The 14,465-nt window shown below is 38.3% G+C and overlaps 1 protein-coding gene across 1 annotated transcript; it reads right to left on the bottom strand.

The window, feature by feature from the left end:
- Positions 1 to 332: 332 nt before the first annotated feature.
- Positions 333 to 14,148, bottom strand: PCID2 (PCI domain containing 2). The gene is made up of 14 exons (XM_082498705.1): positions 14,057 to 14,148; positions 11,534 to 11,623; positions 10,918 to 10,991; positions 10,148 to 10,213; positions 9,568 to 9,609; positions 9,014 to 9,068; positions 7,211 to 7,314; positions 6,388 to 6,463; positions 6,123 to 6,264; positions 4,960 to 5,060; positions 2,884 to 2,957; positions 2,588 to 2,713; positions 2,260 to 2,383; positions 333 to 1,255 (listed from the first exon to the last, which is right to left on the bottom strand). Exons 1-14 carry the CDS (start codon positions 14,090 to 14,092, stop codon positions 1,166 to 1,168), a joined length of 1,200 nt encoding a protein of 399 aa, XP_082354831.1. The 5' UTR covers positions 14,093 to 14,148; the 3' UTR covers positions 333 to 1,165.
- Between the last annotated feature and the right edge of the window lie 317 nt (positions 14,149 to 14,465).

Raw genomic sequence — 14,465 nt, 5'->3', positions numbered from 1 at the left:
AGTTTCCCAGAACTGTTCATCCTAAAACTCAAAAAGCATTGATGTTTTTCTGGGATTTTAAATGTTGCTAGAAGGATAATTCTTGTTACTAATTCTTGTTACCCTGAGGTTTGATTCAGCAAATTAATATTCTTGTTTCAGCATCCATATAAGTAAAACTTATGAGGACCAGGGGAGCTCCAAGCCTTTAAATGCCTATGTTGATGTAGGACTTGACACTCTCATCACACTGAAAATGCTTCCCCTCATACACGGTACCTGTGTTTTCCCTTATGAATCTTGATCGCATCAGTCAGTAGGTAAAATAAAACCCAACTCTCAAAGAGGGGGAAAAAATGTTTTATTTTCTTTAAAAATCATTATAAAAACTCAAAACTACCATCCCATCACTACCGACAAAGTTATGTTGTACCAGCCCCAAACAATCAAACAAAACCCCCAAAGTAGAAACACTTAGAATAACGGATCCAGTAGCAGTGTTTTCCCCGGAAGCAGAATAAAACAGAGTATGTATAAATTACTTAGATAAGCTTTTGTTCATCATAACAAAAATGAAACAAAATATTACAGAATTAAAAAAAAAAAAAAACAAAAAACAACCCTCTGTGGGCACCTACAGACAAAAATCCCACGTTTACTGGAACCCGTAAGCATCACTGACACAGTAAAGCTTTTGCTGTCAAGCACTTCTCTAGTTTTTAGAGAAGGCTTGAAGAGAGTATTTAATACCAACGAGATTATTAAAGAGACTTAAAAAAAATGGGAAACATAATTTCCACTCTGAAGAATGGATTAACACAAGTAACAAAGGATGATACTCCTCCTTTATGAAAGATAAATGCAAAAATAGTAACGCAAAGTACTTTATAAAAGCTTTAAAGTACTTTGGAAGGAATTTGGAATGCTTTGCTTTATTTCCTCATGAGATACTTTGAATGCTCTAGAAAGCCCGCGGAAACTGTCATTGAAAAGTTAGCATTTCATTCCAACGCACTTTGTAACACTGGCAGCCTTGGTCATTCTGGGAAAGGAGCCACAAACAGTTCTTGGTATTCCAGTCCTGGACATGAACCAGGTCATTTACAGTGTTCTCAGGGTGATTAGGAGCAGCCCCACTGGGCAAGCTGAGTATCTGAAAAGTACTTGTATGGATAAGACACAATACTCAACAGACTGTTGACAGCGGAGGAAATGGGTTCTGCTTACTGACCACAAGCTTTTGATGCTGATGAGATATATAGCCTTTAATGTGACCCTGGCAGAAGGAGAAAAAGACAGCGTTAGGACTGGAAGCTGGTAAGACAATGCTTCACACTCCATCAAGCAAAGATGTGTGTCTATACTCAATCACCACTGCGCTACTATACTTAATATCTATAAGGATCCAATTTATTTAAGTGTGTCAACTCACAGAGTTAGCAGAAAGTTGGAACCATAACCATGTTTGCATACAAACGCGTGCTGTCAGACTGACAGACTGTTGCCAGGGCCCCCCCTACTGGTCTGCGTACATTTCCTTGAAGAGACAGAGCTGTACCAAAGAGTTCCTAAATTCACTCTTGCTTACTTTTAAAGTGAGGATTTTAATTAATCATTATTCCAAACCTAACAAATTAAACAACATACTACCTCCTTTTCAGACATGTAGTGTTGTAACACTGAAAGAAACCTTCCCGATACCTAATCCCACCCTCTGTTACTCCAAGAGCACACCAAATAATGTTTCAGAAACAGAGAAGCAGTTCATTTTCTTGCTGACACTGCAATGCTGCTCCAAACCCTCCAATTTATTAGAAATCTCTTGATTTCAAGCCTTTATCTGTTCATGCGTAGTTTAGACCCATTTAGAGTAAAAGACAAAATGCGAAACAAAACCAAAGAAATCTGGTTTTAATTTTTTTGAATGTTAGAATATCAAGAGTCACTGACTTGAAAGACAGAAGAACAAATCCCTTTTGGTCCCAGTTACAACTTTTGTATTTTTAAATCAGTATTTATACATATATAGAAATGTCAGTACTGGATTTGTAATGTAAAATTCAATTTCAGTTTTAACCGATTCCTGCAAAAGAGGCAGGAACTAGAGGAGCCCTCAGGGCAAATGAAAATGTTTCACTTTGGGCACAGGTGAATCAACTTGTTTACACAAGAAAACTTGGGATTACTGATATGTGTTTTGTAATAAACTTTTATTCTCTACGTAATATTTTTTACCGTCTTAAGTCTGAAAGGACCAAACAACAAGTGGTCAGCACATACCATATATATAAGGTTAGCTAAAATGCACTGGACTTCATCAATATCAACATCGTCTACTTGCATGAATTTCAGGGCAAACAGAAAGGCATCTAGAGACAGCTGATGGGTTTTGAGTAGTAAATATCTGAAAGAAACAACAGAAAAAAAAATCTGTTCTTGAGAAACAACCACTTAAAAATTCTGGATCTTAGGAAAATGGCCTTTCTACAATAAATTCACTTTAATGGGAATTCAGCTCTCTCGGGGAGACCTAAGGAGCATACTATCTCAGTCCAAGGTGAAACCATATTAGATGTTTTTGCAAAAATGTAGTTTTTGTTATACTTACACTTTCTTAAAGAGATTTCTGTACGTGATGATTTTCAGCTTCTCAAGGATAAGAAAGATTCCACATCGAATAAAGAAGGTCTCATGCTTTGTTAGAGCATCATTCAGTAGGAGAAGATTGCCTTCACTGTGAAGATGAAGAAATGAAAACATGAGAAGGTCTCACCCAAATGAGAAAACAAACTGTTTGATTTGGTAGGAATATCTCTCCCATGCCTTCCTCAACCATCCCAAATGAATACCTTTTACTTAATACTTTTTGAACTAACACACAATGCAATAAAATAATCATCATACCTCACAGCCTTTGTTACTTCAGCAAACTGCATAAGGTCATACTTTTTTAAGAGCTGAACTGTTGGCATGTGGCCCTGAAAAACAAACAGGTTTCAAGTTTTCCAGGATAAAGTCAAATGCATTTCAAATGTAATCTAGTAAGCGATAAAAACGTTTTTTAGAGAAAAAGACAAACGTTTAACCACTTTTTTTTTTTTTTGCTAAAGAACAAGAAGTGAATAAAAGTATTTGTAAGACAGCCCCCTTGGCCCCACCAAACACCTTGTATCTCAACTCACAATAACTACCTACTTATCATGGTTTAAGGAGTCTTAATATTTCTTAATGTTGGGGTACAGTTACCAAACTTTTAAAATCAAGATCCTGTCATGGGACACCCAGACAGATTCAAATTTTATGTCATGGCAAACAGAAGAACTGCAGGAATCCCAAGCATTACTAATAATACAAGCAGTGCTTCAGCACTGGCAAGTGCTAGCTCAGTCTGTACCAAATTTCTTCTTCGCTATGCCTCTGTGCAGAAATAAAATAAAAATAATCAAAAAGCAAGACAACAGAGCGAGAAAGTTTAAATTTAAAAAAGCAAAATTAATTCTCATTGCTAGATCAGGTAAGACTGAACCACCTACACTATCAAAAAGGAAACTTTTTCTTTTCCCCTTGCACAGCAGAGATCAGATTGCACATTGACTTGGGTCAGACTTTAAATTTAGTTACCATCACGCTATGCTATTGGTAACTCCTTTTCTGGTTGGAGGATTAGCTGAGAGCAGAACTCAGCTGCATGTTTACTGAGAGCTGCTAGGAATAAAAAAAAACAACATCCAAGCTATTTTAGTATGGTTTAAGATTAGTGTTAATGTTTGGGCTCTGATTAAAAAAAGCAACTGTAAAAACAATGACCTTTATCTAGTTTATTTAGTGCCTCTTGTACACTAGAACTGCTCTAGAAAAGCCACAGTAATTCTAGGCACTAACTAACCCACCAGTTTAAGGCACCCAGTCAGGACTGGAACAAAGTTTTTAGCAAGGCTGTTAGTGTTCCTTTATCAGCCCTACCACTGATTGATCTGAAAACAACCAGCAAGAAAGTCAATAAATAAAAGATGAAAATCAGAAGCCAATTATCATACCCATTACACTTCCCCATTACCCACTTGTCACTGCACGGGACTGAAAAGAGAACATTGAATGGAAAAGGGAGGATGGTCATAAACAGGTTGGGGCGAAGGTGGAAGATGGCAATTCACAGAAGCAGATAACAACATTCTCCATGGGTAACTTTGGCAATAGGGCCAGGAAAATGAAACTCTTAAAATCTTGTTCTTTTGCCCTCAGTTACACTGAATGAATTGTTAGCATAATCCCACTAACTCAGGGATATATAAATGCCAGCACGGCACATGGGAAAGGACAGGCACAAGAAGCAGAGATATGCTTAATTCTTTAATAGAAAGATGAAATGATCAAACAGTAACCAGTCTTCACTGATTTGTTCAAAACCAAAATGCTCTACTTCATGACCTTTCTGATATGCCTCGAATGAGCAGATGTACAAGGTGCAAATAGAAAACCCAAAGACAGGAATCCTTTCTCTCCTGCGGCAAACTCCTCTCAACAGTCTTCTACCATCTGTTTGCACGTCCTCCTTCCCTTCACCAGGTGAAAGAAGCAGACAGATTTGTACTAGAGAATCCACACATCCCCTAGCCTATCTGTGCAGTTGATCACCAGACAGGCACTCTGCTACAAACTGTTAAGTGCTTCTCCAAAGAGCTCAGAATTATCTTCATTACAGAAGTAGCCTCAGGTAGCACTTTTAGGAGGGGTAGGAGGAAGGTAAGGGGAAAGGCAGGTCAGCTTTCTGTTTGGTGGGGTTTTTTTTCCCCCTGTCTCCTTTCCTGTGTTGCTATGGCAATTCAACAGTTTTTGTCCTCACGCAACAAAGTGTACATATGCTGACTCTTATGGTGGTGAGGCACAGATAGCCTCTGAATTCCAATAAGGGAAAAACAAAAACCATACTGAGCATATTTAACCTCCAAGAAATTACTTAGAAGAGTAACATCTACTCACCAACAACATTTTTACTGGCAGCAGGTAGATCAAAATCATTCTTTTGTTCTTCTGGCTTGAGCGGTGACAGTGCTCAAAGGCAAATGACAGATATTCTTCAGCTGCAGACACAAATAAAAGTGCTAGTAACATGAGTGAACAACAAAACCGGATTAAAACTGTAATCCAAATTCTGTGCTCAATGTCCATCTCTAGCTTGAACATGTGATATTTGAAATGATATAAAAAAGAATCACACCAATCAAAATAAAATGCTGTGAGAATTATTGGAAAGTCCCAAAAAATACAAAGTATTACTGGAAAAATAACTCCTCCTTCAGAAAGTCAAAGAAAACTTGTCAAGGTCTAGATGTCAGAGGTAACAGTTACAAGCAACACTGGAATTTTCAGCTCATTTTATTAACATAGTGTTACTACTACAGGAGGGGAGAATCTCAAGAAGCGCTGATGAAACAGGACTCAATTTTCTAAATTGACAGATTAGGTTCTTCAGTGGATGTAAGCTGCATGCCATGCACACATCTGCTGAGCTGTGGAAACGTGCCAGTGAGATCACACAGCATGACAACATGAAAATCTTTCATCAGGTTTCACTTAGAGATAAAAATGACAAGCCTGACAGGCAGAAGACACTGTTTAGAGTAACAAAACCGGCTCCAGAATAGATTTTGGTCAGGGGCTTCAGTTAGCAATGAAAATTGTACACCTGAGCTCTAGAAACTTTTCTACTAGTGAGGAAAATCTCAGAAATGCAGTTTCTACATCTTCCAAAAATCAATGCACTGAGAAACTAATTCTACAGTACAGTTTGCTGAAGATTTCCCACATGGCATACAGCAACTTGAAGAGGACAAGAGTCGCAAAGCTTCCTTTGTGAAACCTTTTACAAACCTTTTCTTCTGGATGCTCATACATTTCATTATGCATGCATACAATGTGTAAGACTACGAAGAACATCACTGACACAGGTATTTTAAAACTGGGCATACGCTACAATTAGAAGTGTCACGTAATGTCATCTCTGACCTGACTTAGCCTGTGGGCCTTGGATCAATGCAAACACAACTGCACCTTCTACACGCATTTTGAGTTACACACACACAACATCAGCCAGATTTCGCACCAAGCAGCAAGACTTTAAATCTCTTATTGGCACACAGTACCTTGCTTAAAGTCACTGTCAAACATGGCTTTGCGTCCAACATAATATCTGTATGTAACTCGCTGTGCCATACTATACTCATCCTTCAGATTTGAGCTGTCAATTGCTCTAATTAAGGGCTTACATAGATGGAGCTTGTTGATCTGTTAAAAAGAAATTAATTGCATTTTACTCAGAGAGTGTAGACACATAACATCATGTAAAAAAGGGTGGGTTTGACTTAGAATATCAAATACAAAACACAGCTTACCAGACTTGAACCCTACCTTAAAATAAATTTTAAACAGCTGATTCACAAGAAACAGCATGCCCCACTTTTTGGAATCTTCAATGCCTGCTCGGCTGTCATAAGAAAAGAAAGAAATAAAAAACCTACTAGTACTGAAAGTTGTAAGAAAATAATGACTTTGTCCTTATGGTAAATTCCCCCCACAGGTATTTTATGGATTTTTAGGGTAAAAATAGGAGTTTGTAAATAAAAGTCAAGGCCAAACTCCTTGTCTTAAACCATACCAGCACTGTCAAAACAGAACATGTGTTCCCATCTTAAATTTACACAGCTCTGCTACATTTATTCTTAACATAATGAAAAGATGTCATGCAAAATATTATTCGTCTGCATCAGGGTCCTTACTCCAGTATACAGGTAACACATACACTGGCATATCAGTTGCTTACCATATTCAAAGTGAAAGAAAGATGGGAAAAAAATACAACCGTATTCTCCACTTCGGAAGTGTTAAAACTGCTAAGACTGGAAACCAAAGAGTCACCTTTTTTCCATCTAATCATAATGAAGCAAAGTTTACAGCTGAACAGGGCACAAAAGTGTTAATGATCTTTCCTGAGAAACAGGGACATAATCAGTCCCTTCCAACAACATCTGCTAGGAATGTTAAACCTGAAGGGAGGCTTCTCCAGCTGTAGTTAATAGCCAAGAGAGAACAGACTACAAATGAGAGGAAATGAGCCTTAGAAGTGTTTGTTCTTACCCAGATATGATCTTAGTAAGTGGAAAAATCTCATGTAAAGATGATTAAGTTCTTAACAATTTAATAGTGCAAGTTCTATAGAGAATCTTTCACTTACGTATCACTGGCACAGACTCGAAAACAGCTCATCAGCAGTTCTGCTGCTTTTTCCAACATGTCACCAACTTTGCTTTTACCTTTCTTCACTAGCTGTTGATCTGCCTGTCATTACACAGCAAGAAACAATGTGTAATTCTACAACCCACTGAACCGGGATGTAAACAGTTTAGTTCTTTAATATAGGATTTTATAAAGTCTCATAGCAATAGATTTGCCACGCCTACTGTCCCTCAAATCTAGAAGGTAGTCAAGCTCACAGAATAAAAGCACTCAGAGAGGCTCCTGAACATGTACCAAACCTAATGCACAGGAGGACAGTCCTTTGAAAATAGCACTGACTGCTATTCCCTTTAGCACCACTAAACTTAGTGCAGCTCTCAGAAACCTGTATCAGAAACATCTGATAGCTGAATTGGAGCATTAACACTTCAACTCAAGTTTTCAAAGACCAAGAGTCTGGCAAAAAAAAAGTCTTTTGAACAAAAGCAAACTAAAATGACTCCCCAGTTACAGAGTTTGAGGTTTAGAATTTATAATTAAGCTTCTCTCCACAGCCATGAGGGCTAGATTTTATTTCTAAACCCTATTCAACATTTTCTAGTAGTAACACATACTGCTAGGACGTGGGATTTTCAGAAGAAATGGAAAACATATGTTACATTTGCAAGAGAAAAAAAGAAGAGCTGCCAACTTATGGGATAGATCCATGCACTGATTAATGCAGAACTTAAACAACAAAGAAGACTGGAGGGGGGGGGAAATAGCAAGTAGATATTTACTATGTGCTTTTTAAAAAGTTTTATTATAAGGCTTGCATTCTCACTAGCTGAAATGTAACGAAGTGAAATGGAAATGCATCCTTTGCTGCAGAAGTCTTCGCTGTATCTGCATCCTTTGAATATACTCAGGTTCGAAGACACAGTTCAAACACTTCCAGCATGACTGATCCCACTTTCCCCTTTCTCACACATCTCAAATGTACGAATTTGCCTCATTCAGACTGAGAATCGAGACTCGTTACAGAGCAGGCACACATGTGCACACACACTCGCTGTGTAAGCACGCCAAATGTGTTGTTTTGTGGGTGGGTGGGCACAAGACGTGCTGAGGGGACAAACACTGAAAATACTGGATATTGTAAAACTCTAACCTAACTTGAATTCCAGCTTCACTTCTTTAGGTGAAGTGACTAGGAGCAAGATCCCTGCCACTTACCTTGGTCTAGCAGTTCTCATTAGATCCCTAGACAAGCTACTGCAATTCACTAGCCTGAGAAAAGTAATGAAAATTTGGGGTTTTTTTGCTTGACAGCAGTTGTATGGGCTCAGCAAGGGCCTCAATGAGCATCAAAAGCAGTACACACAACTGGAAGAGTGAAAAGGAGGCAGAAACTTCCCTCTCCAGATGTGGTAAGTGGTTAGATTAGTTCAGTTGTCAGGGATATCTCCACCCTTATAAAAAGTCCACCAAATCCCAAGGATAACATGTGGAAATAGTGAGTTGTGCCACCGTGCTACTCTATGAGGACAGTACTTAATCACTTCATATGCTCTAAGTAATTGCTGTGAGTTGCATGCAGGTTCTCAGAACATCTTTAGTTCAAGCTGCAAATGTGAGGTGGGCAGACTGAACAATCTAGTTTTTCAATAGGACTGGATGAATTTAGTGTGTCAACAAAATCCTAAACAATGAGATAAACAGTATTGAGCAAAATTAGGCTATGTAATAAAGTCTAAAATATTTCCACCATGGAAAGTCCTAAAAGATAAAAGTAATGAGGCTGTTAATCAGATCTACTTACATTATTAGCAAAAATTCGAAGATCAAGGGCTACAGCATACATAATAGGTAAAGCCCTGGAAAAGTAAAACAGTATACTTAGTATGTGCAAATCATGCAACAAGTAAGGCAGGAGAAACAAGCTTTTTTTTTTTTTTTTGCTAGTTGGTCATAAAACTAGAAAAGTATACATTAATATTTAAATAAAGAAGGATGCACTTTTTAAAATGAAAGGTCTTCAAAATCTCACCATTTCAAAAATCCTACAGTGGAGGAATAATTAATTCAGACATTTTTTACAGTAGCTTTAATAAAATACCATCTCACCTTGAACAAATTCTTCACATGCTTACTTATGGACCATTCTACAAAATCATTTATCAAAATCAAGCTTAGATGTTTAGCTTTCACACTTTTAGATCTAAAACCTCAAACAGGCAGCAAAAACAATTAGGCTGCATTTAAGTATCGCTGGAGATAAATAAAAACTATAGGCATAATTTTAGTTAGACTACTATCATATTATGCTAGTGAAAGATGAGTCTAGTTTCTAGCAGCTCTCTGTGGTGTACTCACCAGTTTTCCTCCTTATGTGCCTGAAATGCTCGCAGGAAAGATGTATTGTGTTTAGGAGAATTTAAAACAGTATTAAATGAAGCACAGATATAAAACCCAGCAGTTGTATGGTACTACATATTACTATATGAAAGGGCAGAAACCAACAAAGCAGCAAGTAGATGAGGAGTCAGGATACAGACGTGGTAGGGAATAACCCGAGCACAGCCACACACTCCTTGGTGTGGCAGTAGCTGTGGCAAACATTGGTCACTTAGAGATAAGATAGCACCTTTCTTTATCAGTATCTTCCCCTCTAGTCAAGAACAAACTGGGAGGTATATTAATGATTTGAGGGTCTCCTATACTGTGAGAAATCAATTTTCTATTTTAGAGCCAAGTGACAGATTCCTTCTTAGTCTGACAGAGAATTGAAAGAAGAGTGTATCTGGATTTCCTTGCTTAAGAACCTAAATAGCTGAAGTGTATTTGGAAGCAGAACACATTCTACTAGATTTGAAAAGGTGTAAAGATAACTTATTCTACAAAAAGACATATAGTTAATCTGAAAACAATATACAAGATTTAGGGAAAAGGATATTGAACGATAACTGTTTGGCATTTGTATGCTTCTATAAAGTCGTGGTTTCCAACAGCGTAAGTACACCTGGGAAAGAAAAAGTGCATTAGTGCATCAGAAAATGTCATATACACAAGACAAACATTTCTTTTTGCCCCTTAGCAGGCATAGAGCTTTACAGTTTATTAAAAAAAAAAAAAAAAAAGACACAGAAATATGACTAGAAATGTTCCTAACAAAAAGGCACAATTATTTTAATGCAGCACTAAGCCTGGTAATTGTAGAAAACTGATCCAAGAGACAAATAGGGATTTGTTTCTATAATATGTACGGTATCAACTGTAATATGCTAATGCTATTGAAACTGTCGCCAAGATTAGCACTGATAAAAAAATGCCAAGACTGTGGAAAGTGAACTAAAGACTGTGTTAGTACAGATTTTTTTTTTTAAAGTAAAAGCCTCACAGAATTACTAGGGTCCTAAAGCTGTCTTAAAAATACTTTTATGACTAAAATTCCCTTTTAAAAATATTTATTTCCTTTACTTACTTCACCCTAAATTCTTGTGTATCTACTATATGTAGATGACTGCCATGTACATAAAGCAAACTTTACATGGAGAGGAAAAAGGAGGTCTTTATTTCCTGCAGTTCTAGCATTATTTATAAGAGTAATAAATACCAAATTTTCAGATATAAGCCCTTTAAAAAAACTAAGTAAACTTTAGGATATCTTTCCCCATCCCTGTTGGATGCCTCACAATTAACTTTACATTCCTGGTCCATCTTTACCTTAAGTGGGCTGCAAACATTTCATCATATGGTGGTTCCAAAACCTGTTGACACTTCTCCTCTGGAGATGGAAGCTAAGTATAGAATAAATCAATGAAACATTAAAGGAACATCCTATGCATCAGAAACAGAACATTATATGGATATTTTGTCATGGCAATTTTAGGCACACATGCCTTTGCGATCTATCAGAACTTTAAGTTATATTAATAATCATATCAGGTGTAATGAATTGCTAGTGTGCATTCTGTCTCCAGAACCTGATTAGAGCTAGACTTAAATAAAAGCATCCAAAATGCATATAAGCACAAACACTGGACCCTTGCTACCCACTGGTTTTCTCTTTATAGTTATTTCCACTATGCCATGTTACACCTGGCCAGAAGGGACTTTCAAGACTGTATCTATCCAGAAAACAATTCAAATTGGAACACAAAAAAACATCCCCAAAAATTGAAATATATAATATCCTTGTAAGAAGAAAACGGAAACAAACCTACAAGTGAATCTGTTCTGGCCTGTAAAACAGATTTCTGAGGTTTATCTGCAATGGAAAGGAACCCATATAGAGAGCTAGAACTGAAAGCAAAACAAAAGGCCAAAACCAGATTCTCACCTGTAGCCTCGGGTTTGCAACATGTGGATGTTTAAATGATACCAATTCTGCACAAAATTGTCCATCTCTGCTGTCAATGGCTTCTTGTACCTACCAAAGAAAACAGGCACATTACAGAATAAAATCCAGCCACAGCCATGCAACATATTTACATGACTACAGAAGCCACCTTCTTGTTACCACTGTTCATCCACATCAATACCAACCCAACTGTGAGTTTTTAAAGGTTTAAAACTGAGTGAATTAATATTGTACTTTCAATACACCTGTTTTTCAAACACATATCAGGGAAAAGGTGGGGCGAACACTACTTTGGTTTTTTTCCTTATTTGTAGGATATGAGCAAACCAGAAAATCTCCAAACAACTTGCATGAGTTTAGCATTGTAAAAGAGCCGTTGCGAACCAAATTTGGTTAAGCTTTTTAAAATTCCAGTTGGACTTATGGGCATCAGACATATGTGAGAAGGCATAAACAATCTTTGTGTATTATTATTTGCAATGCTGCAGATGGAATTTGCATGTCATGACTCAGTACTCGCAAATATATTTCATATGAATTTAATATTTAGTAAGAAAAACTACTTCCAAAACACAAAATTATCTCTCCCTTACTTAAATCAAACAAACAAACAAAAAAACCCAACACCAATCTCTGAAAGAGTTTAAGCAGTTGGTTTTCCCTGTTTTGCTGCTTCCTTTGCTAATTTAGTCTATGATTTTTCCCATTTGGTATGGGCTTTCCATACAGCAAATTATTTTTTTTTTTTCCTATCAGGACACAAAAATATGACAAATAAAGCACTAACAGTGGGAAAAGCACTTTTAAGAAGTAATATCTAAAACTATTTCCACAATTGAAGAAATTTCTAGCTTGATGTCACAATAAGCTGCTCAGACAGACTTTTTTTTTTTTTTTTTTTTTTTACAAGGAGTTCTCTTCAGCAGGAAGCAGAATTAAACCATTCTCCCATAGAATATAACATTTACAGCCTTGACAGGTTTCAAAAGTATTCTATACAGATGCTAGTTTAACATCAGACATTGCCTTTGGAATGATGCCTACATGTTTAATCTACCTGTCTTCATTTTTAAGCGTCATGCATGCTGCTATACGTCACTTCCCTACCCATTGCTTCAGATTTCCAGCCTCACCTAGTCAGCATACATTCCATCAGTAAAGTGTCCAAGTTTGACACAGAGCAAAATGTTTTTCCATAAGAGATAAGGGATTGGTGAGAGATGTGCACAAGCTTAAGAAAACGCAAACACAGTTTAAACACAGAAACACAGTTTTTATGATAGGGAGGGTGGAGACAGAGGGTCATGAGGACTCTCAACTGGAGAAGACACCGGCTTTTCAGAGCAGATCGCTGTCTTGAGAGCTCAGCTGCTCCATTTTTGAGAATAAAAAACAATTACTCTCTTTTTGTGCCCTTCACTTGATTGACTTGACTGATCTTGACTGAAGAGAGTATGATGGTAACAATGATGAAAATGTGATGGTTCAGAAAGAAACAGTAGGAGTGGTCACACTAAAAACTTGACGCTGTGTTTTGGTTTCAGCTTGGATGGACTTAACTTTTTTACTAGCAGCTGGCATAGTGCTACATTTTGGATTTGGGATGGGAATAGTATGGTAGTGCAATGGTGCTTTTGACTGTTGCTAAGCAGTCAAGGCCTTTTCTGGTCCTTGTAATGCCCTACCAGTGAGCAGGCCAGGGGGCACGATAAGTTGGGAGGAGACACAGCCAGGACAGCTGACCCCAACTGACCAAATATTCCATGTCATATGACGTCATGCTCACTATACAAAGCTGAGGGAGAAGAAGGAAGGGGGGAATGTTCAGAGTGATGGCGTTTGTCTTCCCAAGTAACTATTATGCTCAGTGGAGACCTGCTTTCCTGGAGATGGCTGAACACCTGCCTGTCAATGGGAACCAGTGAACAAATGTCTTGTTTTGCTTTGCTTGTGTGGCTTTTGCTCTACCTATCAAACTGTCTTTTTCTCAACCCACGAGTTTTTCCTCACTTCTACTGTTCTGATTCTCTTCCCCATCCCAGCTGGGGGAGTGAGCGAGCAGCTGCATGGTCCTAGTTGCCAGCTGTGATTAAACACACCGAAAGCTCAGTCCAGCTAATATCCTTGTGACCCTGCTCCTGTCTCTCCATCCTCCATGCCATACACACTATGTCTCTGCATTTCCGTACTTCTTAAATCCCTGTATTTCTTGAATCCCTGAGCTGCATTTGTTACTGCATGCACATACCATCCCACCATGTTAGTTCTTAGGGAAAAATGACTTCACTATCCATTATATCAGTAACCATCACACTTTCAGAAATTCCAGGTATACAATCTTGGCACACAGCTGGTATACTTAATACTGACTTGAGAAGTATTTTTCTTTACCACATCACACATGCTAGGTTAGTTTCTTTCTTAAACAAGGTAACATATTTCCAGCAAAGAAAAACACATCCACATACTCTAACAGTGCCCACAAATAAAAAACTTGCTTACTTGCTGCAAATACTGATTAATGGTGATGTGCGCCATTAAAACGCAAGTAGAAGAAGCAGGAGTCCCAAATAAAAGGCAGTTCTATCACATTCTGCAAAACGAACATGCGTTTATGAGAACAGTAAAGCGGCAGCATCGCACACAGATCCCCTCGTTGCCCTCTGGACACCCGGGATGACTTTACCAAATCTCCCGCTGGCCAAGCAGCTGCTGCCAGCGGAGAAGCCCTGGCACCGAGGCCCTGAAGAGGGGAGAGGCCCTGGCAGCCCGCGGGAGCCGAAAGCAGAGGTCAGACTTTAGAAGAAGCGGGAGGGCGATGGCGGGAGGCGGCTTCGCTCGCACACGATTGCGCACAGCGACGCTGGCCCGCGCCTCCCCCGCACCCACAGCATGGCACGCGGCGACCCCT

The sequence above is a fragment of the Vanellus vanellus genome (assembly GCF_965231255.1).
Source record: "Vanellus vanellus genome assembly, chromosome: 1".
Lineage (NCBI taxonomy): Eukaryota > Metazoa > Chordata > Aves > Charadriiformes > Charadriidae > Vanellus > Vanellus vanellus.
This window is presented reverse-complemented; position numbering and strand designations above follow the sequence as displayed.

What these genes read in the sequence shown, in the direction of transcription:
- PCID2 (XM_082498705.1), bottom strand. Translation starts at nt 14,092, where the DNA reads ATGGCGCACATCACCATTAATCAGTATTTGCAGCAA. An exon ending in GCACATAAGGAGGAAAACTG is followed by an intron (nt 9,069 to 9,567) that starts GTGAGTACACCA and finishes TTACTTTTCCAG; the next exon opens with GGCTTTACCTATTATGTATG. An exon ending in TGTTTAAAATTTATTTTAAG is followed by an intron (nt 6,265 to 6,387) that starts GTAGGGTTCAAG and finishes TCTTTTTAACAG; the next exon opens with ATCAACAAGCTCCATCTATG.